At 40.1% G+C, this 27,281-nt stretch overlaps 1 protein-coding gene across 3 annotated transcripts in view; it reads left to right on the top strand.

Moving 5' to 3' along the window:
- Positions 1 to 773: 773 nt before the first annotated feature.
- The window catches only part of LOC115800592 (dehydrogenase/reductase SDR family member on chromosome X), a 55,588-nt gene continuing 29,080 nt past the window's right edge, over positions 774 to 27,281 (top strand). The window contains exons 1-2 of one of the 3 annotated variants that reach the window (XM_030758051.1): positions 774 to 1,281; positions 22,834 to 22,941. In XM_030758051.1, coding sequence (XP_030613911.1) covers positions 22,836 to 22,941 — 106 coding nt within the window. In that variant the 5' untranslated portion in view covers positions 774 to 1,281; positions 22,834 to 22,835. Of the gene's footprint in view, positions 1,282 to 16,776; positions 16,974 to 22,833; positions 22,942 to 27,281 lie in introns of those variants that run through there. The other 2 variants (XM_030758049.1, XM_030758052.1) reach the window with 2 other exon arrangements.

Below are 27,281 nucleotides of genomic sequence, written 5' to 3'. Positions count from 1 at the left end.
TTACATTAAAAAGCTGTTTATTTTAGTCATATCTTCTGGGTGTGATGTAGTCGTTATATATTTTTAATAAAATAGGTTCCCTATTTAAGTGAAATTGCAAAACCCGGGTTCCTAGGTCATATCTGCCATATGGGTTTAAAAATGTATATCTTACATTTATATGTTGAAAGGCGCACATCCTCTAGCCTTATCATTTCCGACCTTGTCTTAATTACCCCAGATGGAACATACGTGACAAGAGTTTTGATGACATTTGTAGACCATCTGCTTTTTATTATAGGATTAAATTTTCTTTAAAGGGTGCGCAAGATGTACCAACCCTAGGCTAGCCTGATTAGTAATATAACAAAATAGGCATAAGCGCGCATCAAGTGGAAATCGTGTATTAACCATATGGAATTAAAATTTAATCCGTCGACTGACAGCTTTGCCAAAAAAAAAAAAAAAAAAAGAAAGAAAGAAAGAAAGAAAAAGAAAGGGGGGATACGGAGGGTCGTGATAAGATGATAGCCTGTCATGCCCAGCCACCTCACACGCATACGCACACACACTCACACACGCCGCTGTGAGGAATACTAATCAACCTGTTTGCAGACAAGTGCAGCATCTCGACGCGCAACTTAGGACTTTTCCATTCTGTGTCTGGAAACGTCTCTGCAGGGTTTTACCTTAAAAAAAAATTCACGTGTTTTTTTGTAGGCTACTGCAGTCTTTGAAGGAAGAGCGGTTGTTATCACTCCACTCTCACCTGTCTCTGTCTCTTCTGATGTGCGACAGGCAGCCAGGGAGCGTGGATCTGGGGAAAGACAGCCCACTACTGTGCCGCTTCTAGCAAGGGAAGCCCCCACGCGTTGCGCGCCTGGGTCGCCGGTATAGGGGCTATTCGCGTGGCGGAGTGCGTGTGCATGCGCATCAGTTTATAAATGTGTGTGCTTGCGCACAGCAAAGCCCCGAGCTCCATCCTCAACAGTTGCCACCGGAGCGGCGGAGAGGAAAGGAGGAGAGCGAGAGAGACAGCAGACTGAGGACGGACGGACGCGGAGCTCCACGCCGCTCTGCCCGGCTCTGCTCCTGACATGCAGTCGCTCATCTCTCCGGTGACCAAGGCCATCCTAGTAGCGCTCTTCATCTTCGCCATTCTCCTCATTCTCTATGTGATCCTTTGGTACATTTGCAGAGACGTGGACTGCGACCACGGCATTTGAGGATTCCGTTAAAACGGAGTAACGGAAATATCACAATGGATCGCACAGAGAAGCCCGCAGAGCCCAGGTTCATTTTGTAAGTCTGCTTGTCTTCTTCTTCTTTTTTTTTTTTAGTTATGCTCGTATTGTGTTTTTGATTTTTTATTTGTGGTTATATGTGTATCTTTTGTGTCCGTGTCTGTGTGTGTACATGCGCGCATTCCTGTCGCGCGTAATGTTATATGCGCTCTGGTTAAAAGGTGATGACCGGCGTGCGTCTCCACAGGCATCCGGTATCCCAAACCCTCAATGAGCAGAGCCCCAGCTTCCTTGCTCCTTAACCTGACAGCGACCATTCATAAATAATGTCTTGTGTATTAGAGACACGGTGTTAGTATTGATAGGGAATTCTCAAAGGTGAAACAATGTCATTAGAGGGGGACATCGAACTGGTGTCAAACGGAACATGCGTGCGCGCGTGTGTGGGATCGCAATGAGTGGAGTACGGAGACCGCCGGTGACATTGCGGTAAACTGCGTGGATCTTCCTTGAGGTCAAGAATTACAGTGTTTACCCCAGTTTCCCAGTATTGATTGCCCCCTCTCCTCCTTCCGCATATCCGCAGCATTAGTTCATGTTCAGTTGATCCTGGTCTCCGAGGATGCTTCACATTGGCATTTTACGTCCAACGAGATAACAGGATTATCTCCATTGGCTCCTGTGCGTCTTATTCCTAATCTGTCTTGTGCCATGTTTTTGCGTCCTTATCATATATGCTCCGCTAATGCTTTTACGCATAGTGCATTTTTATTCCCCCTGACATCCGTGAGCTTGTTTTACTGTGCTGCGGCCAGTCTTGGTTTAGGAAGATTTATTGATATTTACTTTGACATCCACTCACACACAAACACATTGCATACTGACCACGCTTAATGAAGCACTTCTCTTCTTCATATTGCAGGCACCTTGGCCCCACGTGTATGCAGACTATCACATGGCCCATAAATCTATTACATATGTGAGATGCCTGCCATTTTCATCATGGTCCAAAGCATTTTATGTCATCTCAGCCAACCCTTAACTGGGAAAATTAACACATTTTGTATGCTCTAAAGTGGATGATTTGAAGGACACACCAAGGACATGTTGATTTTTAAGTGGGAATGTATAGAGGGAGATACATTTCATTTTGTTGTGGTTTGCTGAAAAAAGTTTATTTTATTTTATTTAACATCTACACAACATAAATTTACGCTACACACCTTGATGTAACAAAAGGACAAAGAAAAAGCATGCCATATAACAGAGCGGTGATTACTGAAAGATAATCGCTGACTGCAGCTGACACTCCAGTTTAGCCACTTGCTAGACCACATCACTACTTTCTCCATAAACACCACAGAGGATTTAAAAAAAAAAAAAAAAAAGCTTAGCATCTCCTCACCCTAACTCACCAAGAAAGTGCAAGTTTAGGCTTAAAAATTTTAAACCTTCTTATTTTGAGCTACGGGTGCAACACTCTAGTATTTAAAAATCCAAGAGCAGCCTAAATGCTGGATGCAGTCATGAGGAAGAAATCCTGTAGTCTCTTAAACTGTTGTGAGTGCTCTCCTGCAGAGAAAAGGAGAGTGGTTGGATGGCAGATGCCCTCTTTGACCGGACAACTAAATGATTTCTGGGAGCCACAAACAAATATGCAGTGAGCCTATGACACCTCTGAAAACACATATACATGCACACACGCACAGCCTCAGTAATGACATACCAAGAGAGAGAGAAGAAGAACAGAAAGGTATATATGATACCTGCTCCAGCTGTTTGTGTCTGTCTGAACTGGTGTCCTGGGTTGTCTATATGTGTGTTACAGTAGAAAGAGGGAAAAAAAAAAGTTTGAGTGACTTTGTGCAGTTTTCTGTGAAGGAAAATGTGTGTGTGTGTGTGTCTGTGTGTGTGTGTGTGTGTGTGTGTGTCTGTGTGAGACAGCGTGGGAGGGGGTTAAACACTGACATGCTCCTGGATGACAGATAAAAAAAAAAGTGGAGCAGGGAAGGCTCAGTGGTAGTCAGCGAGGGAGACAGGTGTCTCTGTGTGTGTGTTAGTGTGTGTGTGTCTGTGTGTACAGTACCGGTGCACACACACATGAATATGAAATTCACTCAAGTTTATTGAAAATGTGTTCAATCATTAAACACGTGTAAGCTGTAATTCTGCGGTGTGCCAACTCTGTAAGTGCATAAGTAGTTTATATAGTGTGTGTGGGTGGGCTAAAGATTTAAGCAACCCTTATCATACACACCCTGACTATTAAAAATAAAAACAGAATAGAATCCTTTAAATTATTTAGTTGTTGCTGTATTTATTTTTTTATTTACCTTCTCCCCTATGGCGAAATGATGAATCATAAAGATCATTCACCACCAACACAGCAAAGTAATACCAGTCGTGTTACACATTAAAATAATTAAATGTTATTACAGTTAAAAATCTATCATCATTCAATCTGATTTTTAAGTTGTATCTTCACATGACTATATCTCTATATCAACTGTTTTGCATTTGACATGGATGGCCAAAAAATTAATAAATAGATAAATTTTTTTTTCAGTGGCGGAAAGAAGCTTCCATACTTGAGTATTTAAAAGAGAATCAGGCCAGTCTGCTGTTTAAATACACAATACTGGTTTATGTTATGGCCGCCCTGTCTCAGTGATCCAACTTCATTTCTGAGAAATATTGTTTTTCTCTCCATTCAGTGTGTCAAAATAGCGCTAAATACTGCAGTGCTCATAGCCACAAATGAATGTGACTTTTGTGTTTGGACCAACCGTGTTACCAATCATGTGGTGGATAAAGTGATACTCAGCTGCTGTTCAGAAAATGTTAATGAATGTAACCTGAAAATGACAGCACAAACCAAAACACTATTCAAGTAATGAATAACAAAATTTAAAAAAATAATTACTGGTCAGGAAAATTGGACATTTGAAGCTCTTAAAGTTAAGTAGATTGCTGTATTATTTATTTAGTATTTAGTGATTCCATGTCTAATTTGTTCTGCTCAAGTGAAAACCTCTGCAAATGAAAAGTGAAGCCAATGGGGAAGTCCCAAAAAACTGCACTTCCTCAAATGACCACTTGAGGCTGGCTCCAAATCAAATCCATTCATCCAATCCATTTTCCATGGGGCGTGCAGCAGGGTGTGCTCCTGACAGGTTGCTTGTCTGTGGCAGGGCTAACACCATTCACACCTAAGACCAATTTAGAATGACCGGTGATCCATGTCTCTGGACTGTGGGAGGAAGTCAGATTACCTGGAGAAAACCCATACAGGTACAGGTAGAACATTAAAGCGAAAAACAGAAATACCCCAGCTGGCCACTGGATTCAAACCCCGGATCACGGATGTTCTTGCTAATCCACACACTGCGTTTCTATAAATTATGTCTATAAATGTTATTAAGATTAGGGGTGCTGTCATGTTGAGTGACAAACGGGTGCTCTTTCATTTTTTTCGTCATTTGTTTGTAGACATGGGCTGTCCAGTTGTTGTGTTAAGCCTTTATCTTTTTTCTGGAATAAGCATCTCTTCTGTTATAAACTGTGAATCACAGCTGCACCTTTATAACCAAGCAAGCAGTGCTTGAATTAGCTGTACCCAGGTCAGTTAGACTATATAAAATGGTAGTCTTCTTGTTCTTCTTCCTCGTCTCTTTACTTGCATATTAATTTTTTAAAGCAAGAAGTCAACATAGATGGAAAGGATTCGTTCAGACTGCTTGAATGTTAATATATTTTGATAGATCCAGGTTCAATTGAGATTGAAGTTATAAAATATGTAGGGATGAAAGTAAATTATTGAAACTTGAAGTAGAGAAGGGATTTGTTAACATATTCAGGCCTCACATTGTGCATAAACTGTATATGGCAAAGTGTGTGGGTGCGTGTGTGCGTGTGTTGCTACAGACATTCACAGCCCTACACTAATACTCCCCCCATAAATACAGTATTATGAAAGAAGCCTCATGACCAGATTATAAATATGAATGTAAGATGTCAGAATATTCTATTTGGGTTGGAAAAATGTGTCAAAGAGCACAGAAACTCCATAGTGGACGTCCATCATTACAGGGTCCATAACAAAAATATATATACAACTTTTATCTGCTAAATTAAGAACAACTATTGATCAGTTCATTATGGTTTCACACCACTGTAGCCATGCTGCTAGAAAAAAGGGCTCACTTTGACTTTTAAACAGTTGTTGTCTTTGTTTTAATCTGATTTTTAGAAAACTGTAACACTTGAAAAATGTCATGTTTGGGTCATGAAATGCTAAGTGAAATTTAAGAATAAAAAACAAAACCTAACAACTTTAAGGTGAAAGCTTTAACAAAAATCCAGTTTGTGTGCGTCTGTGTGTTTGTGTGTGCGTGTCTGTCTCATTAACCCTTAAGTGAATCCATCCATTCACACAGACACTAATGCACACCCTGTAGCAATGTGGTCACTGAAGTGAAATGAGTTTAATTAACTTCCTGACATTATAAATAATACATTTTAGGCTGTACTAAGTTACAGTGTTACTTAGGGGTTTTGTTGGTTTTTGGTCAAGCTGTGTGGGTTTGGTAATTAATCAGAATATCCCATAAACATGCTTCGACTTTAATCAAATCATGATTGTCTGACCAAAGGCTAAAACCAAAGTTTTATGAATGCTTTTCAAAAGCAGATTAAATTTTAAAATCAGTATCACAGTGTCAGGTCAATTATGCCAAAGATATCTTGACCTAGAACAGGGGTCAGCAACCTCTATTATCCATAGAGCCATTTTAAAGCAATTCTTGAACCCTAAAATCTGTTTGGAGCCTCAAAACATATTTGAGTATTATGATAACTACTTCTTTAAGCTATTTATGTCTTTCTTGCATTTAAATACATCTTAAAATTGGTATAACAAAAAAAATTCCCAACTTTTTGGATTAAAAAAGTGCATCTTATTTTACCTTAATGAGTATATATATTAAGTATAAATTTGCCAATCAAATTACCAGTAAGTGTAAATGATTAAAATCTTTTACTTGGTGCTTTAACATTCATTACAATAATAAAATGTTTTGTTCCAATTATAAATTTATAGAATGACAGAAAATGTTTAAATTGCTTACTTATTTATTTTTTTATTATATGAATGTGAACTGTACAGGCCTGCTTAGAAACAAAGTAGCTATAAAGCTATGCAGGCTACTTTGAATTTAACAGGAGCCTACTTTGATGAGAAATAAAACAATTACCAGCCTAATAGCCTTAAATATAGTCAAAGTAACCTAGAAATGGGAACACTTGAACTTGATTTTGACCAAAGTACAGCAGCAGAGCCAGCAATGTTGGCCACGAAAGCAAAGAAGACTGTTAAATTCTCTATTTTCCTCTGTGACTTTGGAATCCATAGTTAGGGCATCTAAATATGAGTCATTTATGTGTTTAGATTCATGCTAACCATTCTAAGTAAGGTGCAGCAAAATTAAAAAGATGATTTTCTATTCATCTATGTATTTATTTATCTGTCAACGCGACAGTGAGTCATTGGAGATGGGTAAAAGAGCCGCATGCAACTTCGGAGCAGCAGTTTGAAGACCCCTGACTTAGAATATTGTGTCACCATTATATAGTTTGTCTGCTGGAAAGCATAGAGAATGTATTTCTTTACTATTCTGTTTCTTAATCTGTATATTATAGGAGCCTCAACGGTCCATTATTGCTGAGGATCTGCTTACTTACCAACATTTACACACCCACACAAGAAGCAAGTAAAGAAATAGAGAACACTCTTGTTCGAGAAATGAGATTAGTTGCTTCAATGGTGTGCCGTCTCATTCACTACCATCAGCACAAGGCTGTATGGACATCCTGTTGAATATCATATTTGTGACACTGGGTCATCCTGAGACAGATTCAGGGCAAGAACTTTGTTTTCAGGTTAAGATTTGAACTGGGCTTAGTTTTGGGAGTGGCAAGTACTAAAACTATTCTGAGCAATAGTTTGCCTTTATGAGTCAAATTGTAAACCTTCTGAAATTAGCTCTCAGAAATATAGAAGCACTGGAATATACACACACACACACACACACACGCACACACATGCACACACACGCACACACACACACACACATGCACACCTCAAAGCCATAAAAATAGATTGTGAGTGACTCAGCCGTTATGTAAAGTCCATCTCTGATAGGGCCGCCTGGGGCTGTTTATGTCAGTTTAGCTTGACGGCACTGGAGCTGAGGTGACACATGTCTGCTGTGTCCGAGATTCAATACACGCAACACACACACACACACACACACACACACACACACACACACACACACACACACACACACACACACACACACACACACACACACACACACACACACACACTTTTCCCAGAACATACGTGTGAGCCTCTCTTCCTCTCAGTCTTCCTTCCTCTCTGCATTCCCCAGTGCGTGTCCCCCAGTGGACAAAGATGTGATACAGTCAGCGTAATGGACTCCCTGCAGCCCAAACAGCCTATATTATTAGCATTTCAGCGCAGACTGGGACGGAAACATCACGTTAGACATGATTCAGATCCGCCATCCCGCTGGTTAGGTAGACAGCATAATCAGTGCTGGTAAACATGAGCAACTGTCGATTTAAAACTGGAGTATGACTGTATCTTAACTTGCATTTGTCTTTATTAAATATCAACTCAGATTCTCTCTGTGTCACCCACAGAAAAGATGTGATGCTGGGAATTTGATTATATATTTATCATCTGTACCGATCCCCTATGAGAAAACCTTGATGGTCTTAATTAAAATTAGACATTTTAATCAGCTTCCATGTAAGTATGTTTCCTCCAATTTTATTCACGGTATGAAAAGACCTCTAAACTGGTTCAGAGAAATTTTGCATCCTCAGCAAAATTAGTGTAATAACTCTTTGGGGAGGTTACATTTAAGGATCCAAATTTACCTGAAAGTTCCACTAACCAACCATAAATGCGTGATCATACCACAATTATTCAGAGTAATAATGGCCCCTTGTCACCATCCCTATTCCTCATCCTCACCCCCAACCCACTTTATGTCAATGCTTTGAATTGAAGTTTTTGATCACTGCATCTATGTTTTAATGCTTCAAATCCACTCTTTAGTAGAGACATTAGAGAGAACAGGTGTGTTTTCCCCCAAAATAAAGTTTGGTTTTAATTACCTAATTCTTTTTCTTTGGCCAGTGACTTTGTTTCATTAACCAACAACAAAATATAAGTTTGTAATGATGCTTTTTGGCCTCCTGATCTCCAAGATGAATCCAGGGGAGCATAAAGTGCAGATATCAGGGTAAAACCTCAAACGTCCATTTATGTCACAATCATAATGCATGACTGCATTGTGGGTTATAGCACCCTACTTCAGGTAATTTTCATGTGAACATGAAATTTAAAAAATTTCAGGTACCTTTTTTAAAATGGTTAGACACATGGAAAGTTAAAACGCATAGTGATATCTTAGAAATGACTTAAAGAAACTAGTGTGTTATTCAGATACCATTTCATAATACTAGAGTGGACTGCTTCACCCATCTGAAGTGGGGTTTTTTGGGTTTAACAGATGGGTGGCTGAAGCCCTTGAAGCCAAGGAAGCAGTACACACAAACATCCTTGAAGGTTCTCCGTGTTCACATAATCCTGGAGTGTGAGACAGGAGGTAAAAAGCACAGAGAGAGCAAGAGATGAAAGAGACTCCTCATATCCCGTCTCAGTGACAACAGGTCTCAGACAGACATAAAGAGAAGCACACACTGACTCACAGACTGTTAAATTGAATGTGTTAAATACTGTGTGTGCATGTTTGTCTCGCTGTGTGCGTGCGTGTGTCTGTGAGTGTGTGTGTGAGTGTGAGTTTGAGACAGAGTTAATGACAGTCTTAATTGGTGCAGGCAAATATCCCTCCCACTGTTCCTCATTCTACATCTACTAATAGAAAGACATTCACTCCCTTAAGACAGTTAGCAATAATGGTGGTGGGATGAATTTAATAAACATGAATGTGCATGCATATGCATACACACACACACACACACACACACACACACACACACACACACACACACACACACACACACACACACACACACACACACATTTTTGTTTCTTACACTCTGATGCACTCATTCTGCACATCTTGCATGCATTATAACATCTTTACACTTGTAAGCATTTACAGGCACATGGAAACCACAGAGCTTTACATGCAGACTCTTACATACACAGAAGTGCACATTTCCATTAATGCATCCTATTTAAGATAAGATAAGATAAGATAAAACTTTAATGATCCCACGATGGGGAAATTAGTGCATTACAGCAGCCCAATACAGAGAAAAAATGAAAAGGATGAGTAAGAACAAATAACTAAACTAAAAACTAAAATAGAATAGAATAAAATAAAATAGCAAAAATCTATACACATATACATAAGCACTATATACATAAATATATATATCAGTGTTTTGAAGGCCTGTTCCACCTTTTCGTTAGGTGCCATAAATAGAGTGATTTCTTTGCCCAAGTTTAATTTAGGCAGTTGCTTGGAAAATATAAGGAGAGAATTACAGGTCAATGGATGGTCAAGTGATCAGCTGTCTGAAGCTTGTTGAAGTTCTGAACATGCATATTTGGCCATTGAGACAGGTTGGCTGGATCAAAACAAGAGGCTAGAATGCCTATAAGATTGTATTTTAAAAGTTACTGCGGTTCTACAGCCTAATTTTTAAAAAGTAGTTGCAATGATTAAGCAGTCATAGAAGTAGATTATGACTTTTTGGAACAAACCTGATAGATATGATTTGTTCTTTCAGTTCCTGATTATTCATCCATCCAACTAGGGTCATGTAGGTGATGCAATAATGAAAAGGCAAAATATTTGTGCACATAGTCAACTTTTCCGTTATAAGTTAAGACACAGAAACACCTGTTAAACAGAGTGAAGGTCAATATTCAAAAAATGTTCCAGACCTAATGTGAAGCCAGGTATTGTTATATGATGTCTGCAGTTGCACTGCAAACAAATGCAGAAATCTCAAGTTTCACTTTCATGTTTACAAGCTGGCCTTTGGCTTCTCTCCCCATAGAAAACCTGTAGCGACTGCAGTTGAAGTGACACAGCTATTACCAATTCTGCCCACATTGTCTACTGCCTTTTCCCACCCATGGCTCACAGGACATATTTGGCCATCCGTGGAGGGGTTCTCTCTCTCTGAATTGCCTCTCCTGGGGTTTCTTCTCATTTTTCCTTGTTAGTTACAAAAAAGTGTGTGTTTTTTTTAGCAAGTTTTCACTTGTCTTCATAGGGAGCTGGAGCTGGGTTGGAAGCCCATGCTGCTATGCCCTTTGAGACACGCTGGGCTCTACAAACAACCACAAACAAGTGGGGTGAAACACTAAAATCGAAGCATTAAATGTTAAAGGACTGCGTTCAAAATGTGGGATAGTCTAACACTTTAGGAAATACCCTCATACACTTCCTTGTTAAGAGTTAGATGTAAATGTTAGCTAAGTAATATGAAACTGGACACAAAAGGTGATATATATTATATATTTTTAGTATTATATATATCTTTTATTTTTACACAGTTTTTGCATGTATTGAATAAAACAAATAGTAAGGTGTTAATTCAAGAAAACCTATAGGTGCTGGTAGGCAGACCCAGGCCAGTTCACTCACCCCCTCAGTTTTTAGTTCTTATGCATAAGCTCTATATGAATAAGCTCTACATTTTGCATACAAAAACAAAAATGATAAACATAATTCCTTAAACTGAGTCATGATGTATTGATTTTAGAGCACCTGCATGTTTGACATATTGGTAAAATTGATAATGTATAGCATGAGAACCAATAAAACATATTGATGTATTCATATTTTGCCCCATGACTTTCAGCTGCTCCCTTAGTCACAAGGGATAGCTACAGCAGGTAGTGCCATCTGTTTGATATGGCAGGTTTTTTTTGTTAAAACACTGGATGCCCTTGCTCATGCAACCCCAACGGGATTTGTGTCTCCTCCCAAAACGGAACCAGGGATATTTTGTGTGTTAGGCAAATGAGTAAACCACTGCACTATGGAGCCACAGCTACTTACTCTGGAAAAACAATATACAAAGCCTTTAAAAATACACTCTGATTTCATGTTTAATCAAGTGTACTTTCCAGTTTTACAGGAAATTTGATGTGGCTGATTCCTTCTCTTCCTTCACACATGACGCTTAGAACAACAGCAATAGCAATATGCAATGTACTGGCCAGCAGAAGACAGGCAAATATAGTTTGCTATTTAAACAAGCTCAAGAATTAGCGCTTTAGTTTGCAAGACAAACAGTTCCCCATAAAGTTGTCTTTTTTCTACATATGCATGTACATGTGTTGTGTCATTAAAGGCTGTACACCCTGCAGCTCTGGATAAGTCTAAGCTTTGAATATAACCTAGCTTGTCTGCCTGTCACATGGCAAAGACTTCTGAGGAAAAGCTACAAAAGTGGCAGCTCAAACCGAGAGAAAAAGCTAGCATCAGTTCACAGAAGCTGTTGCACTCTGCAGTCCAAATTGCCCATGACACACCCAGAAAATTCCCTTTCTTCACAATATGACACTTCACCTGCCATCTCTCGTGGGTGGCAAGTGATCACGAACAAATACAACCTGGGGGTAGAGTGTTATGGGAGAGAACATCAAATCAGTATATGAAAACAGTTAGGGTCATTTTCTGCTAAAAATATCCAATATCATCTTCTCACCCAGAATAAGTCTATGAAAAACATGAAATAAAGATGGCATTTTAACTGGAACAGGCACAAGCGCGCACGCGCGCACAAACACACACACACACACACACACACACACACACACACACACACACACACACACACAGACACACACAGAGATCCCGCAGAGCTGTTGTCAGCCTGGATTTACAAAATAAGACAAGTTGGGCTTTGCAGGCAGCCAGTGGTTGTCATCAAGACTAGGTGACTGTTAGCTGGAGCTATTTTGATGCTGTTCACATGTTATTTACATCACACACCCTCCTGTCATGTATTGTTCCCAACATGTCTCGTGTGTGTTCATAAGTATATGGTAATTTTCATGAATGTGTGTGGCTGTGTATTTATGTGTCTCCCTGATTTCCCATCATCCCAAATAATCATCCCACAGTCATGCGTGAGATGCGATTTCCCTTAAACAATAGCAGGCCAGCTCGCCTTACTGACCCACAACCTCTCAGGCTGCGGATGAACAAACACTCATATGTGCGCACAACACATCCTCTCAGCTTGCACTAACAGCAAGACATGCGCATTTGACTACACACACACACACAGCCTCCACAGCTCAGCCTCCATCAGGGTAGTGGTGAAATCACAGTTTCTTTATGTTGATGCTCATTTAACTGCCTTCTAGAGTTGACTTTAATAACTGAGGCCAACTGCATGTCACTGCAGCAATTCTAGCCTGGCCTTAACTACTGGATAGTGGCAAGAAACGAACTAATACTGATGATTTTCCTGCCAAGAGAAAAAAAGGGAAGTTACTGTGAATGCCCCAGACCTGTTTTTAACACAAATGGTTGTAATTTTATTGAAATGAGTAAGTTGGCCTACTTTGAGTGCCAGTGATGATTCAGCTGCCTACTTCCTTCTTAGCCAGTCTGTCACTGCAGTAGGGAATCTGTTCAGACATGTAGATTATAGATGAAAATGGACAATATGTATTTTATTTCTGGAACAGTAAATAAATTTTGATGTCATCTTTTGAGACAAGCACTCAATCCCATGTTGTGTCTGTCAATCAGCTGCCAATCAAATGCTACACCTTTTTTCTGATAAATTATTAGATTTATATAAATAGGATTTTTTGTATGTTCAGCCACTGTGGCTGAAACTGCTCAAGTTCCACTTAAATCTGCCTTCTTTTTTGATGTGTTTGGAAAGCACACTGTACAGTAATGGAGAAAATACTTTCTTCTCTGGAAGAAAAAGTACAAGTCTACTTGTAAAAATATCCTCTATGACCACGTTTAAAATATTTTTGTGTATCACATTAAAACATTGAACATGCCATTGTCTCCAAACCATACATTTGACATATGCTTTGGAGATGGTAAGGCTGACATTAGAAAAGAGTATGTCAGATATTAGTATACTGGACAAATATACTGCTGAAGATATTGTTGAAGATGGAGCTGGCAGGCAGGAAGAAAAGAGGAAGCCCACAGAGGATATTCATGGATGTAGTGAAGGAGGACATGCAGAGGGTTGGTGTGACAAAGGAGGATGCTAGGGATAGGGTGAGATGGAAGCAGATGATCCGATGCAGTGACAACCCCCCCCCCACCCCCCCCCACCCCAAAAAAAAAAAAGGAGAAGCCAGGAGAAGAAGAAGAAGACATTATGAGATTTGCAATATTGCTGCACTTTACTATTGTGGTCACACTGGAGCTCAAGCTTAAAAAAAAAAAACAGATTAATCAAGAATGATTAAAGGCTAAGAAGAAATGAAAAGGAGTTAAAAAAAATACATTCTGGAAGAAATTATCCTCTTAATTTCACCTAGGTACACTAGGTCACAGGTGTATAAAGCCAAGCACCTAGGCATGCAGACTGATCCTACAAACATTTGAGAAAGAATGGGTGGCTCTCAGGAGCTCAGTGAATTCTAGCGTGGTACCGTGATAGGATGCCACCTGTGCAACAAGTCCAGTTGGGAAATTTCCTACCAAATGTTCCACAGTCAACTATTAGTGGTATTACAAAGGTATTACTAAGTGGAAGTGATTGGGAATGGCGGCAACTCGGCCATGAAATGGTAGGCACAGTGCACAGAGGTCACCAGCTTTCTGCAGAGACAGACCTCCAAACTTCATGTGGTCTTCAGACTAGCTCAAGAACAATGCAGTTGGGCTGAAACTCTTAGTTCCAATGAAAGGAACTCTTAATGTCTCAGCACATTTTGGCCAATTTCATGTTCCCAACTTTGTGGGAACAGTTTAGGGATGGCCCCTTCCTGTTCCAACATGACTGCAACTGGCACAGGGTTCTGACCTCAACCCAACAGAACAGCTTTGGGATGAATTTGAGTGGAGACTGCGAGCCAGGCCTTCCCATCCAACATCAGTGTCTGATCTCACAAAAGTGCTTCTAGAACAATGGTCAAAAATTCCCATAAATACACTCCTAAACCTTGTGGAAAGCCTTCCCAGAAGAGTCGAAGCTGTTATAGCCGCAAAGGGTAGGCCAACATCATATTAAATCCTATGGATTAAGAATAGGATGCCACTCAAGTTCATATGCGTGTGAAGGCATTTGACGGTGCAGTGTACTTGAGATTAGTTGGATCTGGTAAGTACAAAAAAATAAGCATCATGTTTGAACAGAAAGCAATTTATAAAAAAAAAAAAAAAAAAAGCATGGGGACAGTGGCTTTATTTTGCATCATAACAGAATAATGTTGTTACTGTTTAACAAAACATAAAATATTTTATTGAGAAGAAGGAAGATTAAGAAGCAGAAAAGTCAAAATGTAACATGCCTATATGAGGACACGAGGTCTCAGGAGGTCACATTTATTTTTAACTTTATTATATTGTTTATTTTTAATTCCAATCTCTAATTTCTAATCTGATTTTATTTCTTATAATCTGTGTGAAATATTCAGAGGGGAATGTTTCACACAGAAATAATGATCTGTGTGAAACATTTTTGCTGTGAACTTACAGGCATAAAGAAACACAAACCAATAAAAGTTACTAGGAAACAGTGATTTTAGCTTTAACAATTATTATATTTTAATAAGCATATTAGATGATTTTTAAATGCAAAGCTTTAATTTCAAATATCATTGGCTGCCCACAAATGTAATGGGTTAAAAATAAAATATTGCCACATGTACCTCTAATTTGTATTTAAGTACAATAGTAAGTAATTGTACCTAATTGCATTCCACTGCTGTTACTGTAGATTAAAGTAGAGACTCTGTCCAGCTCCTCTTTTTTGTTCAAAATCCTGCAAATCTCATAATGTAAACTGAATGGCCTCCTTCACTCTATATAAAATAGCAGCAGTATAGATTCAGTGATTATCCTTAATTAACTTCCACTTTCACACAAGTCTTCCCACTTGAATTGACTGTGTGAGCTCTGTCAGCATTTTAACAGGCTATGGGAGTGTGGCTCAGTGCAGCAGGTGTCCTTTGAAGAGACAGAAATAAACATTCATGCACCACCAAAAAGACTTTCTTTTAAAAATAAATCCTTGATAACTTCACAGTCATCAATTAAACACACACATTCATTTAAAGACTTTTATAACAAGAGGTACCTTGTTCAAATACAGCAGAATAAGTGAATTTGACTTTTGTGTGTGTGTGTGTGTGAAAACTCCAAACAATGAGCAAATAGGATTCACGTCAAAGAGAGTCTGGCTTTATGTGGTTGTCCTCTATATTTGACAGCTGCTCAAATAAGTTGGTGTGTATGGCCTCCAAGTACCACACAAACTCTGAATCACTTGAAATCAGTGTACTCCAAAGTGGCAGGTGATACAAAATGTCGATGAAACTCACCTGATAATGTCTGAAAATGTCCTCTTGACATTTGATTCTTTGAGCCCAGTGAAATGGCCAGAGATGTTCAGTATGTGCTGTACGCAGGGGGGTATTGGTCCTGATCAGAAGTCATGGTGTGTCACATAAAAGTGCCAGTAGCTTATGTCTGGAAGTGGAAGCTGTAATCCTTACTATCATGATACAGTAGGTGCCATAATTATTTATTAGGAATTATGATTACTCAAAAAAAAAAAAAGGCTTTACAGTAGTAATTATAAAATCATGCAGCCAGTTGGTATGCAACCAACTTGTCACCTACCCAAATACCTTTTTTTTTTTTTTTTGGTTAGTGCAATCAGGATTTTCACAGCTGAAATCCTACATTTCACTAATTATCACAGCAGCCTCTAATAAGAGTAGACTGGTGTGGAATCAAGTGATCCCTAGAGAAGAAAGTCTGACAAGCAGACCAAAATTCACTGTTAGTTCAGACTGTAACACTGCTCAAGAAACATGTTCTTTTAAGCGTAACTTGGGAAATTATGGGTCAGACTACTATATGCCATCCCTCTGTTGATTTTGTCTTGTGTGACCTGGCTGGCAGTAGTTAATCAGGGAGTCAGTGAGCTGAAGGGAGCAATGTGTTGGATCTACAGATAAAGATCATACGGCACATCAAGCAGCCAAGCAGCAGCTTCAAGAACTAGTCCCCTCTATCACACATTTATTTCAGCTTTATAGCCATGTGATAGATGGCTTTAAGGGATCAGAATTTCCAACAGTGGGTCTTCAGGAAAAAAAAAAAAATTAAAAAGTCAGGATTTCAATATAGATATGCCTGACAATTATTAGTCTATTAGTTTAATTTAATAATCTTAAAATGTAGCAAAAGTTGTTAGAGAGCTGTGTTAAGGAAGGAAGCGAGGGTAGACAGCTTCATATTGGAACGCGTCCCGTGGACGTAACTGCGCCGTGCTTGTTTGCGCTGCCTACCTCTGCACCTCGGCGCTCACTGTCCTTTTCGATAACATCATTACACATCGCAGCAGAGATGTTGTATGCTTTTTGGTGTAGTCTTCTACCAGCTATCAAGCTTTACCTGCTTGGTTTGAAGGTGCTTTTGGTTCAGCTGCTAATCGGACCTTTGAGACTGCCAGGTCGGTTCAGCTTCACCTTACGTTATTTTGACAAGTTGTTATCCAGCTGTGAGTCAGTGGCAGCAACGCGCAGCCAAGTTGTAACCAGTGAACCTGGGTGCATTGTAGTTTACACGACTTATCTATCATTCATTGTTATATTTAGGGGTCATTTACTGTGCTACACTTGCACATGTTAACACGAAGCTAGCCATGTTAGCTAGTTTGTGTGAAGCTCAAAACATTATTTAAGTAAATCACTACCTGTCGCCATGTGTATGCCGAATTCACCCGAGGAACTTAACAGTTCCTTAGAACGTCAGAGTGTGCTCTCCAAAGTTGCTATGTTTGTTACCAATGCTTGTGAGTTTAAATGTCCGCTTTTCATAATGTTGTCTGGGCTAGTTTGGCTGTCGCCAGGAAACAACACAACTGGGTTGCAGACCTAAGTAAATTTGAATTTTTGTTCTTTGTAAATGTAACCAAGGTCAGGAGGCACTGGTGCAAAGATTTATTGGAACTTTTCTTAAATTCTGAATGAGTTTTTGTCAGCTATTTGACTTGTTATATTATTTTACTGTTCTGTAAACGTATTGCTCCAGATGAATACTATTTATTAGACAATTAACAAACAAACAAAAAACTAAGAAAAACTCATTTAAAACTGAACATTTTTCAAAAATTAAAGCTAAACTGCAAAGTGCAAACCCACTCTGCAGATTGAGTGAGACTGAACTCAATGGAAAACAAAAGATTTAAACCTATAAAAACAAACAAAAAACATCCCAGTATTGAAGATCATTGGAATATAGTACACTGTCAGCACAAGTGCAGTGCATTCATAAAATGTATACAAGGATCTATTGTTTTATTTTGGTGTTGTGTTCCTTTAATACATTTCGGGAAGGCTTAAATTAAGATTAAGATTAAGATAGTGTTTATTTGTCACATGCACAGTTATACACAGTACAATGCACAGTGAAATGTATTTTGTACCTGCAACCATATATACACACACATATAAATAAGAAGAATAAAAATAAGAAAAAAGTAATTCACACTATACACTATACTCTATATACTATACACTATACACACTTTTATAAATTATAATATTTACATTGTGCAATAATGGTCCAGTTAGGGCTCAGAGTTGAGCAGACGGATGGCTTGTGGGTAAAAACTCTTCTTCAACCTTTCAGTCTTAGCCCTCAGGCAGCGGTAACGCCGGCCTGATGGGAGCAGGGAGAAGAGAGAGTGTCCGGGGTGGCTGGGCTGTTTTAGGATCTTCATGGCCCTCAGCCTGCACTGCTTGGTGTAAATGTCCTGCAGGTTGGGGAGGGTGGTTCTGATGGTCCGTTCAGCTGAACGAACCACCCTTTTTAGGGCCATGAAGTCCTGCTTGGTGCAGTTTCCAATCCAGGTGGTGATGCTCCCACGCATGATGCTCTCGATGGTGCAGGTGTAAAAGTTCCTGAGCACCTTGAGTGGGAGCTTGAAGTCTCTCAGCCGCCTGAGGAGGTAGAGACGCTGTCTGGCCTTCTTCACAGTGATGTTTATGTGATGAGTCCAGGACAGGTCCTGTGAGATGGTCACTCCCAGGTATTTGAAAGTGTCCACGCTTTCCACCTCAGCACCACTGATGACAAGTGGATGGTAGTCCCTCTGCTGCTTCCTGCTGAAGTCCACGATCAGTTCCTTTGTTTTGCTGACGTTGAGCAGGAGGTGGTTCTCCTGGCACCAGTTCTCCAGGCGGGAGACCTCTCTCCTGTAGGCTGTCTCCTCATTGTGAGAGATTAGTCCCACAACAGCAGTGTCGTCAGCAAACTTGATGATGACGTTGGACTCTGACGTGGCCTCGCAGTCATGGGTGTACAGTGAGTACAGCAGAGGGCTGAGCACACAGCCTTGGGGGGATCCAGTGTTGAGGGTGAGGGAGGATGAGGTGAGGTGACCCACTCGTACCACCTGTGCTCTGCTGGTCAGGAAGCTGTGAACCCACCTGCACAGGGATGGGCCCAGGCCCAGGTCCAGCAGCTTAGAGACCAGCCTGGAGGGAACTATGGTGTTGAATGCTGAGCTGTAATCTACAAACAGCACTCTCACATAGTTCCCCTTACCAGTGTCTATGTGTGAAAGGGTCTTGTGGAGGAGGAAGGATATGGCGTCATCTGTGGATCTGTCTGGCCGGTATGCAAACTGTAGTGGGTCGAGGGTGGTGGGCAGTGAGGAGGTGATGAATGTCTTGATGAGTCTCTCAAAACACTTCATCACCACAGAGGTGAGTGCTATGGGCCTGAAGTCATTGGGGCTGCTGGGGTGTGGTTTCTTTGGGACAGGGACTATGATGGACTTTTTAAAGCAGGTGGGAATCACACACAGTTTCAGTGAGAGGTTGAATATCAGTGTAAACACAGGTGCCAGCTGGTCAGCGCAGGTCTTAAGGACACGTCCACTAATACCGTCTGGTCCAGCCGCTTTCCTGGTGTTTACACGTCTAAACGCCCTCCTCACGTCGCGCTCCGTCACAGTGAGTGTCTCCGCCCCTCCGGCCGGGAGCGCAGCGGGCTGTCGGCTTCCCGACTCAAAGCGCGCAAAGAAGATGTTGAGTTCATCAGCCAGAGAAGCGTCGGCACTCACCGGGTGTGTGTGTGGTGCTTTGTAGTCCGTGATGGTGCGTAGTCCCTGCCACAGTCCCCTGGAGTCAGACTGTTGTAGTTGCTGTTCCAGTCTGCGGCCGTAGCGATGTTTAGCCTCTTTCACTGCTCTGCGGACGTTGTATGATGCAACCTTGTAGTCCTCCATGTTCCCAGAGGCGAGGCCGGAGTTGTAGGCAACGGTGCGGGACCTCAGGGCGTCGCGGACAGATTTATCCACCCACGGCTTCTGGTTGGGAAAAGTCCTGATGGTCCTCCTAAGTGAAGTGTCTTCAACAACTTTCCCAATAAATCCCACAACAGTTTCCGTAAACTCCTCGATGTCTCCGCCCGCGCTGCTGCGAAACATGTCCCAGTCGGTTGAATCCAACGCACCCTGCAGAGCGGCCTCTGTTTGATCAGACCACCGTGTCACTTCTCTCACAGCAGGGGGTTCCTGCCTGAGCCGTTGTTTGTATTTCGGCATGAGAAGTACAGAGGTGTGGTCAGACTTCCAAGAGGCTTTGCTTTGTAGCCATCTTTGAATGGAGAATAGCAGTGGTCTAGGGTCCTCTCTCCTCTGGTGGGGCAGTCGATGTGTTGAATCAATTCCGGTATCACCTTTTTCAAGTTTGCACTGTTAAAGTCCCCGGCTACGATGAGAGCCGCATCACGCTGGTTAGCCTGATAGGTGGAAATAGCCTCATGTAGCTCGGATAGTGCAGTGTTTGTGTCCGCCTGAGGTGGAATATAGACGGCGCTGAAGATGACCGAAGTGAACTCGCGGGGCAGGTAGTGGGGGCGGCATTTCAGGGTTAGGAGCTCCAGGTTAGGTGAACATGATTGTTTCAGAAGGACAACATTCCTACTGTCACACCAGTTGTTATTAATCATTAGGCACACACCTCCCCCTCTTGATTTTCCAGACTCACTCGTTCTGTCCGTGCGATGAACACTGAAGAACTCCGACGGCTGTACGGCGTGGTCCGGTATGAGGGGGGTCAGCCATGTCTCCGTGAGACAGATGATGTTGCAGTCCCTTATGTCCCTCTGAAACTGTATCCTGGCCCTGAGTTCGTCCAGCTTGTTATCCAGTGACTGGACATTAGCCAACAGGATGCTCGGCAGTGGCGTTTGGTGCGCTCTGCGCCTCAGCCTCTCTCGTACGCCGGCTCTTTTCCCTCGGGGCCTTGTCCGTGACCTGGGTCCTTTGTTTGAGCTGGCCCACTGGAAACGCAGTATCTCCCGAGGCCAAGTCGGGTCGGGAGAAAAAGGTGTCAGAATACAGCCAGAGTGCTGTATTCTGATATTAAAAAGAGTCTGTCTGTCATACGTGATATGACACAGAGCAGGCGGAATTATAAAGTCCAAAATTAGAGCTAAACCTAATATATACAAACAAAGCGTAGGAGCAGGTACGACGGCTGCTGACCTCACCGGCGCCATCTTGAAAAAAAAAAAAAAAATTATGCGACTTAACTGTCTGATCAATTGTTTTAGTACAGCAACATCCCTGTCCACAGCTATGCATCAACATTGAATTACTACACAGTCAAATGATCAACATTACCAGTTGAAGACAGGTTCCTGTCAAAGTACTGCCATACTTGTGTTTCATTTATGTCTCTGTGTTGAATCTATGTAGAGCCTTTGGCATAGCATGCACAAGTAACTGACACCATTGCCAGCACCTATTGAGGTTTTTACCGGTCCATGACCATCTGGCAACCACCCCTCGCTAGGGAAAACATGTATTCCCCAACCAGTTCGCAAAAAGCTCCTTGTGCTTGCTTTGGTCAATAGTATATTGTTGTAGACATAGTTTGAATGGAAGTGATGGACATGTCTACAAACACTGGCTTGCTGCTCTCCAAGCTGTAGTGAAACTGTGAAAAATGCGATGCAAGCTGGAACTGGAGAAGTTTGGCCTTCACAAGTAAAAGTTGTGCCTTTTGAAACATGCTGGCTGCAGCGGTGAGGAACCACTTTCACTTTTAAGGCGAACCTCTGCCTCACTCTTTATCAATTTGTACTACTACTGGGCTAGTATTTAGCGAGTATTTGCAGACAAAAACAACAGGCCACTATGGCAATCTGCTTGGAGGTTTTTAGTGCAACACCTTCTTTGCAACCAATTTCATCCAGCAAGAGCCAGCAACCTCTAGGAACCACTGCTGACCAGTTGGGGAATACACTTTTTCTCCCTAGCAACTTGTGGTTGACAGCTCTTGAATAATGTGCGCCTGAGTTTCCCTCTTCACATTGATCCATTCACTTCCAGTCTTTCTGAAAATTGGCAGCACAAGAAGAAGTAACCGGAAGTCCACTGGAGGAAACAGTGGTACTGAACGGGCCAATCACAGTCATTGGGGGCTGTGATGACACGATGTGTGATTCCATTTTTAGGGAGGTGCATGTCAGGTTACGGTGTAAGTTACAGCATCACGTTTCAGAAGGGTTTGCAGTTACCTGTGGTGTAGATTTAGTCCAGAAATCCCACTTTACATGAAGTTCACGGTTTAAAGGGGGGAAAAAAAAACAAGTTCAGGGAAACCAGAGTGTGTGTGGATTGTCTACTCATAACCTGAAGAAATCATGTGTTCTCTGAACAATATCTGGTATTGATCAGATGCTTTCCAATATTTAATTCTGCTAATCTATCATTATATAAATTTTTCACTTTTCTGATTAAAATGGGGGGAAAAAAGTTCTGGTGATATTCTCATATTTCTCATCCAAATGCTTTATATAATTTTTGATCTATTGAACTCTTATTTCTTTTTTTGTATTTAATTATTTTCTTCTTTTCTAATTTTTTGTAAAAACATTTCTGAGGTATTTTGTTTTCTGATATTGTACTTGTTTTAGTGAGCTAGGTTGTTTTTTATGTTTTGGCTGCTGTAACACAGTAATTTCTTTTGTGATAAATATATTGTATCTTATCATAGAACTTGGACAATAAGCCTGTCTTATTATTTATTTATTATAATACCCCTTTAAACATATGTGAAATAACCTCAATTTTAAAGATGTTAAAGGAACTCATTGAACCCATAAAATAAAACAAACTTTAACAAAGTGAAGAAAACTTGTTTTTCAGTACCATGGGAATAAAAAAAAAACCCTACATAAAGCCCATGTGACTTACTGAGTTCTCATCTCTAGAAAGATCAGCCTGTCCTGAAAAAGCTTCCTAATCAAGTGACATTCTCTCTGATATCTGTCTCCTCTTCTGCTTCCACCAGTGATGCCCAGACAAGATGGCAAGGTTGCTATAGTGACAGGAGGAGGCAGGGGAATCGGTTATGAAGTAGCTCGCCATTTGGTCAGGCTCGGGACGCATGTTATCATAGGTACTGCATCAAGCACATCAACACTGATATGCAAACAACACGAACACTTACGAGATTTCCATAAAGGATGGCTCGTTAACATGCATAAACATAAACTGCATGCATAAAATCTTAGCTGTAAGACATATGGCATAATACTGGAGAAAATAAGAGAAAAATTGATGTTTTAGAAGATGAGATTAACCTCAGTGGTAGTGAGTATTCAAACTGCAGGCTCTCTCAATTTCCTGACTCATACACCCATTTAAAAATTCTGCTCTCGTTCTGTGTTGGTCCTTGATTTTCTTCATCTTGAAAAGTCTTTTTTTCTTTTGCACTCTATGAACTTTGTCAGGCCTAAAACCGGAGATGTGTCAAGTTTTATCTGCTTCAGCTTTCCAGTGACGTGAATATCTCATAATTTCCATTATGAAGCAGTAACTATACACAAACCTGTGTTAATATCAGCAAAAGCACCCACTGATATCACATTAAAGGTGGTTTCTTTGATAAGTAAAGAACCTGTCAATTTTTTTACTTTACATGTCACACAATTATGACTTTTAAAAGTACACTGTGTGCAGGCTGTGTACCTGTGTGCAACAGCAAACTTGATAAATCAGTCTGCTGATTGAAAAGTGCTGGCACAATAATCTTGTCTCATCACATATGATGGTGAAAATGCCTCCGTCACTACTGACAGACTTAAATTAGTTTTCAAATTGCTGTGCAGCAGAAACGCCGGGTGGGCTGAAACGATGGGTTGGTGTGTCTAGAGCAGTGGTTCTCAAATGGTGAACAGCAAGACTGTTTGTTGGATTGATGTAAAGTGAAAGTAAGGTATATGCTAATAGATGGGTGGAACACTTACCACGTCTGGGTGCTGCATATGAGCTATCAAAGGGTCTTCACCTTACACTGCAATCAAAAGAAGAACTGATAACAGAGTGCTTTGAAACTTTGGTTTTCCCTTTGGTGAACTTTAGGCAAAAAGAAGTTTGAAAACCACTGATGTAGAGGAGGAAATGTTGCCAGTGTTTTGGTTGAATCGCTGTTGATTCTGAACAAGACACTAATGATGGGTAAGGGTTAGATTGACTTTTGGAAAGTAACACATATTGATACTGTAACATGACAAAATCCACTGTGGAGCACAAACTGTTTATACAGTTTTATACAGTATGGTGGATTTTTAATTCTACAACTTCTGATAACAGTTAAAATCAAGGTCTGTGGAAATCTGGTGTGTGGCAGTGCAAGCGCACTACACAAAAAGGCTGTGAGATTACATACAAAGGCTTTGCATAGGCATGAATTGATAAGAGGCAAATACACATGTGCGTGAGTTGAAAATATTTCAGCTTCTGCAAAAGAATTGCATCACACTGTGCTGCAAAAGCCTCCTGGCTAACAATCTGTCACAAACTGGAGATTTTCCTAACTCCACAGAAAATCTGGAAAGCAGGACTAGCCAATTGGCACCATTTTTGTGAACAGCTCAAGCTGTGTCGTTCAACTTTCCTTTCATAGAGTGAAAAGGAGAGGACTAGGAGAAGTTCTGAGAATATGTTATTATTTGAGCCCAGATATCAAATGTTCTTTGGAAGTTAGTAGTTCGCAGTCCAGTGAATGCTATTCGCCCAAATGGCATCAGGTGAAACTTTGCTAAATGCTTGGTCTGAAAACATAATTAAAGGATGAACATGAACACTGCCTGCATGGTTAGACACTAAAACTTAAAAGTACAAAAATTAATCAACAATCAAAATGATTCTTCTTTTAGGAATCTATTGGATTGAGGAGTGTAAATAAATATATGCATACCTCAGATTTACCCTTGAAATTTATATATGAATCTGTGTGCGCATCTGACTCAACAGCATTGTGGTCATTGTTTCCTCTTTACCATCATCCCAAAGCACCAGGATGATACCTCCAGTGCAACTGAATGATGAGGTATCTATGATATTGTTTCGGTGTCATCTTAGGATAACATAAAATCTATTATAGACTGATCAAAGCCATGTCTGCACAATACCAAAGGCATCCTCTGGTTGTCTACTTAAAAGCCTCCTGTTGTCAAAAACCCTCTTGACACCTCATTGATCCATGCTAAGAGTTGGAACAGCATCACAACAGTTTTGTTTTCATCATTAGAAAATATCTGTGATTCTACACTGTGAGGAGATTTAAAGACTTTGGCGCTTCACTGGGATTAAAGGGCTGTTATCAAATTGGGTGTTAAAATGCAAATTCAAGGATTATGACAGACTTTTTTGCATAAACAAGGTCTGCTATTGTTCCATTATTCATTTAGCTATATTTACTGTGGGAAGATAAATGCAGTAGAACCAAATATTAAAATTTGAATGGCTAACGTGCTTCATGTTACAGTTTCTTTTAATATCCATGTAAAAAGTGTGCAAAAACAGAAAAGAATGAATCTAAATGTTTAGCCGTTCTAAAATATGCAAGAGAATATAGTTCCAGTCTGATTTCTAAAGGAAGTAATCAACTTGTCTAACTGTATATTGTTAAACTAACAAATTATATTGATAGTATTCATTTTAAAGTGGCTACCATCAAAAATTTGAAGAAAAAAAACCCAGATAATGGCTGTGAGATAATATAAATTTAGAAGAGTATACACTGATATATATGTCTACTGTCTATAAACGATCAACTACAGTTCACTGTATATTTTTATATCATGTGTTAAATCTCTTTTTCCATTTGAAGTGCCATATATTACTCTTGTTCTGTATGCCTAGAACCCCTTGCTTGAATATGTTGATCACTACACTACTAATGTGTTCTTATATGTTGTTGTGCACCTTAAGGCCCCATTTATGATTAACAGTCCAGCTCCTTTACACAATTAAGTATTTCCAGCTGTTCATTACGACTACTTTTGTCTAAGAAACAGCTGAACAGCTGAAGGACAAAAGGACAAAACATATACTAGAAAGGGCATATATGCATTGGTGTTTTTCTGCAGTTTTAAGACTGTTAGGTGAAGAGCCTTCCTTAAAGCTTGAACTATTCTGGATGTGCAAAAAGTATTGAGCCACCCCTTATTTCTTTATATTTTGCTTCCAAGGAGCCTTGAGCAACAGTTCTCCAGGCTTTCTGTCAAGTTTCAGAGTTTTTCTTTGGACATTGGAGCATAAAAAGGCAGCTAACTCGAGAGATGAAACAGTGTTGTGTCTGCATATAACAGACAAGCAATTTTAAATGGTATTTCTTGGCACTTTGTTATTTTCAGCCTGTCACAAAAACACGTTCAAATTTCTTCAGTTGAATCTGTGAAAAATGACAAAACAGTTTGGCATGCATAAAATACAATTTTTGCACCAACAAGGTGATTCCCAAAGAACTATTAGTTGAAAAAATTTTCAACATGGCAATACTCCCAAACACACTGCCAATGCAGTAAAAACAAACCTGATAGAAAGACACACAGTGGATCACTATCAGTCATGGTTCTGCCTCCCCAGATTCCAGACCTCAACATTATTGAAGCAGTGTGGGATCATCTTGACAGAATGAAACAAAAGGCAGCCAACATCCAAAGAAGAGCTTTGAATGTCCTTCAAGAAGCCTGGAGAACTACTCTTGAAAACTACTTATACTACTTACTTAGACTACTTAGAAATATATATATATATTTATAATAAAGCTTGTCAAGAGAGTTCAGGCTATGTGGAAGACTAAAGGTTATACCACATACTGACTTTCAGGCTCATTAGAATTGTAAAAATATTTTTTGCCTTATATGTTATATTTGCTCATCTCAATAAATCACTGCGCCTGTTTCCCATTTTCTTTGCAAAACAAAGAAATGAGGGGTAGCTCAAGACTTTTGCACAATACTGTAGTTATGTTGCTAGACTTGCTGGTGATTACAATTCTGATGTGATGTGTGTATACATGTTACAAGGTGAGCTGTGTTATACTGTGGTGCAGTTGAATTGAATCAAATCAAATCAATGTGTTCCAACTGCTGAAGGCAGAAACATGCATCTCTAAGATATAAGCAAGCATGCATGCGGGTTTCTTGTCTAATGACATCAAATAAACCAACTGGGCCCGACTGGGAATATTTAGACCCTATGACACCACAACACTCCAAGAGTGTATTTATGCATAGCTATAAATATGAAATATTCATGGCTGTTATATTTTACTAGAGTGATATCCCTGCAAAAATCTGATTTGTTTTAAAAAATGAAAGCGCAAAATCAAATCAACAATCATTCAGATGTGTCACAACTGTTATTTTCCTATGTTGGAGACAGTTAATGGACACAGAAAACAATTATATGATGCCCAAACTTAAAAGTTGTTTACAGAAGATGATC

The sequence above is a fragment of the Archocentrus centrarchus genome, chromosome 21 (assembly GCF_007364275.1).
Source record: "Archocentrus centrarchus isolate MPI-CPG fArcCen1 chromosome 21, fArcCen1, whole genome shotgun sequence".
In the NCBI taxonomy this organism is placed as follows: Eukaryota; Metazoa; Chordata; class Actinopteri; order Cichliformes; family Cichlidae; genus Archocentrus; species Archocentrus centrarchus.
This window is presented reverse-complemented; position numbering and strand designations above follow the sequence as displayed.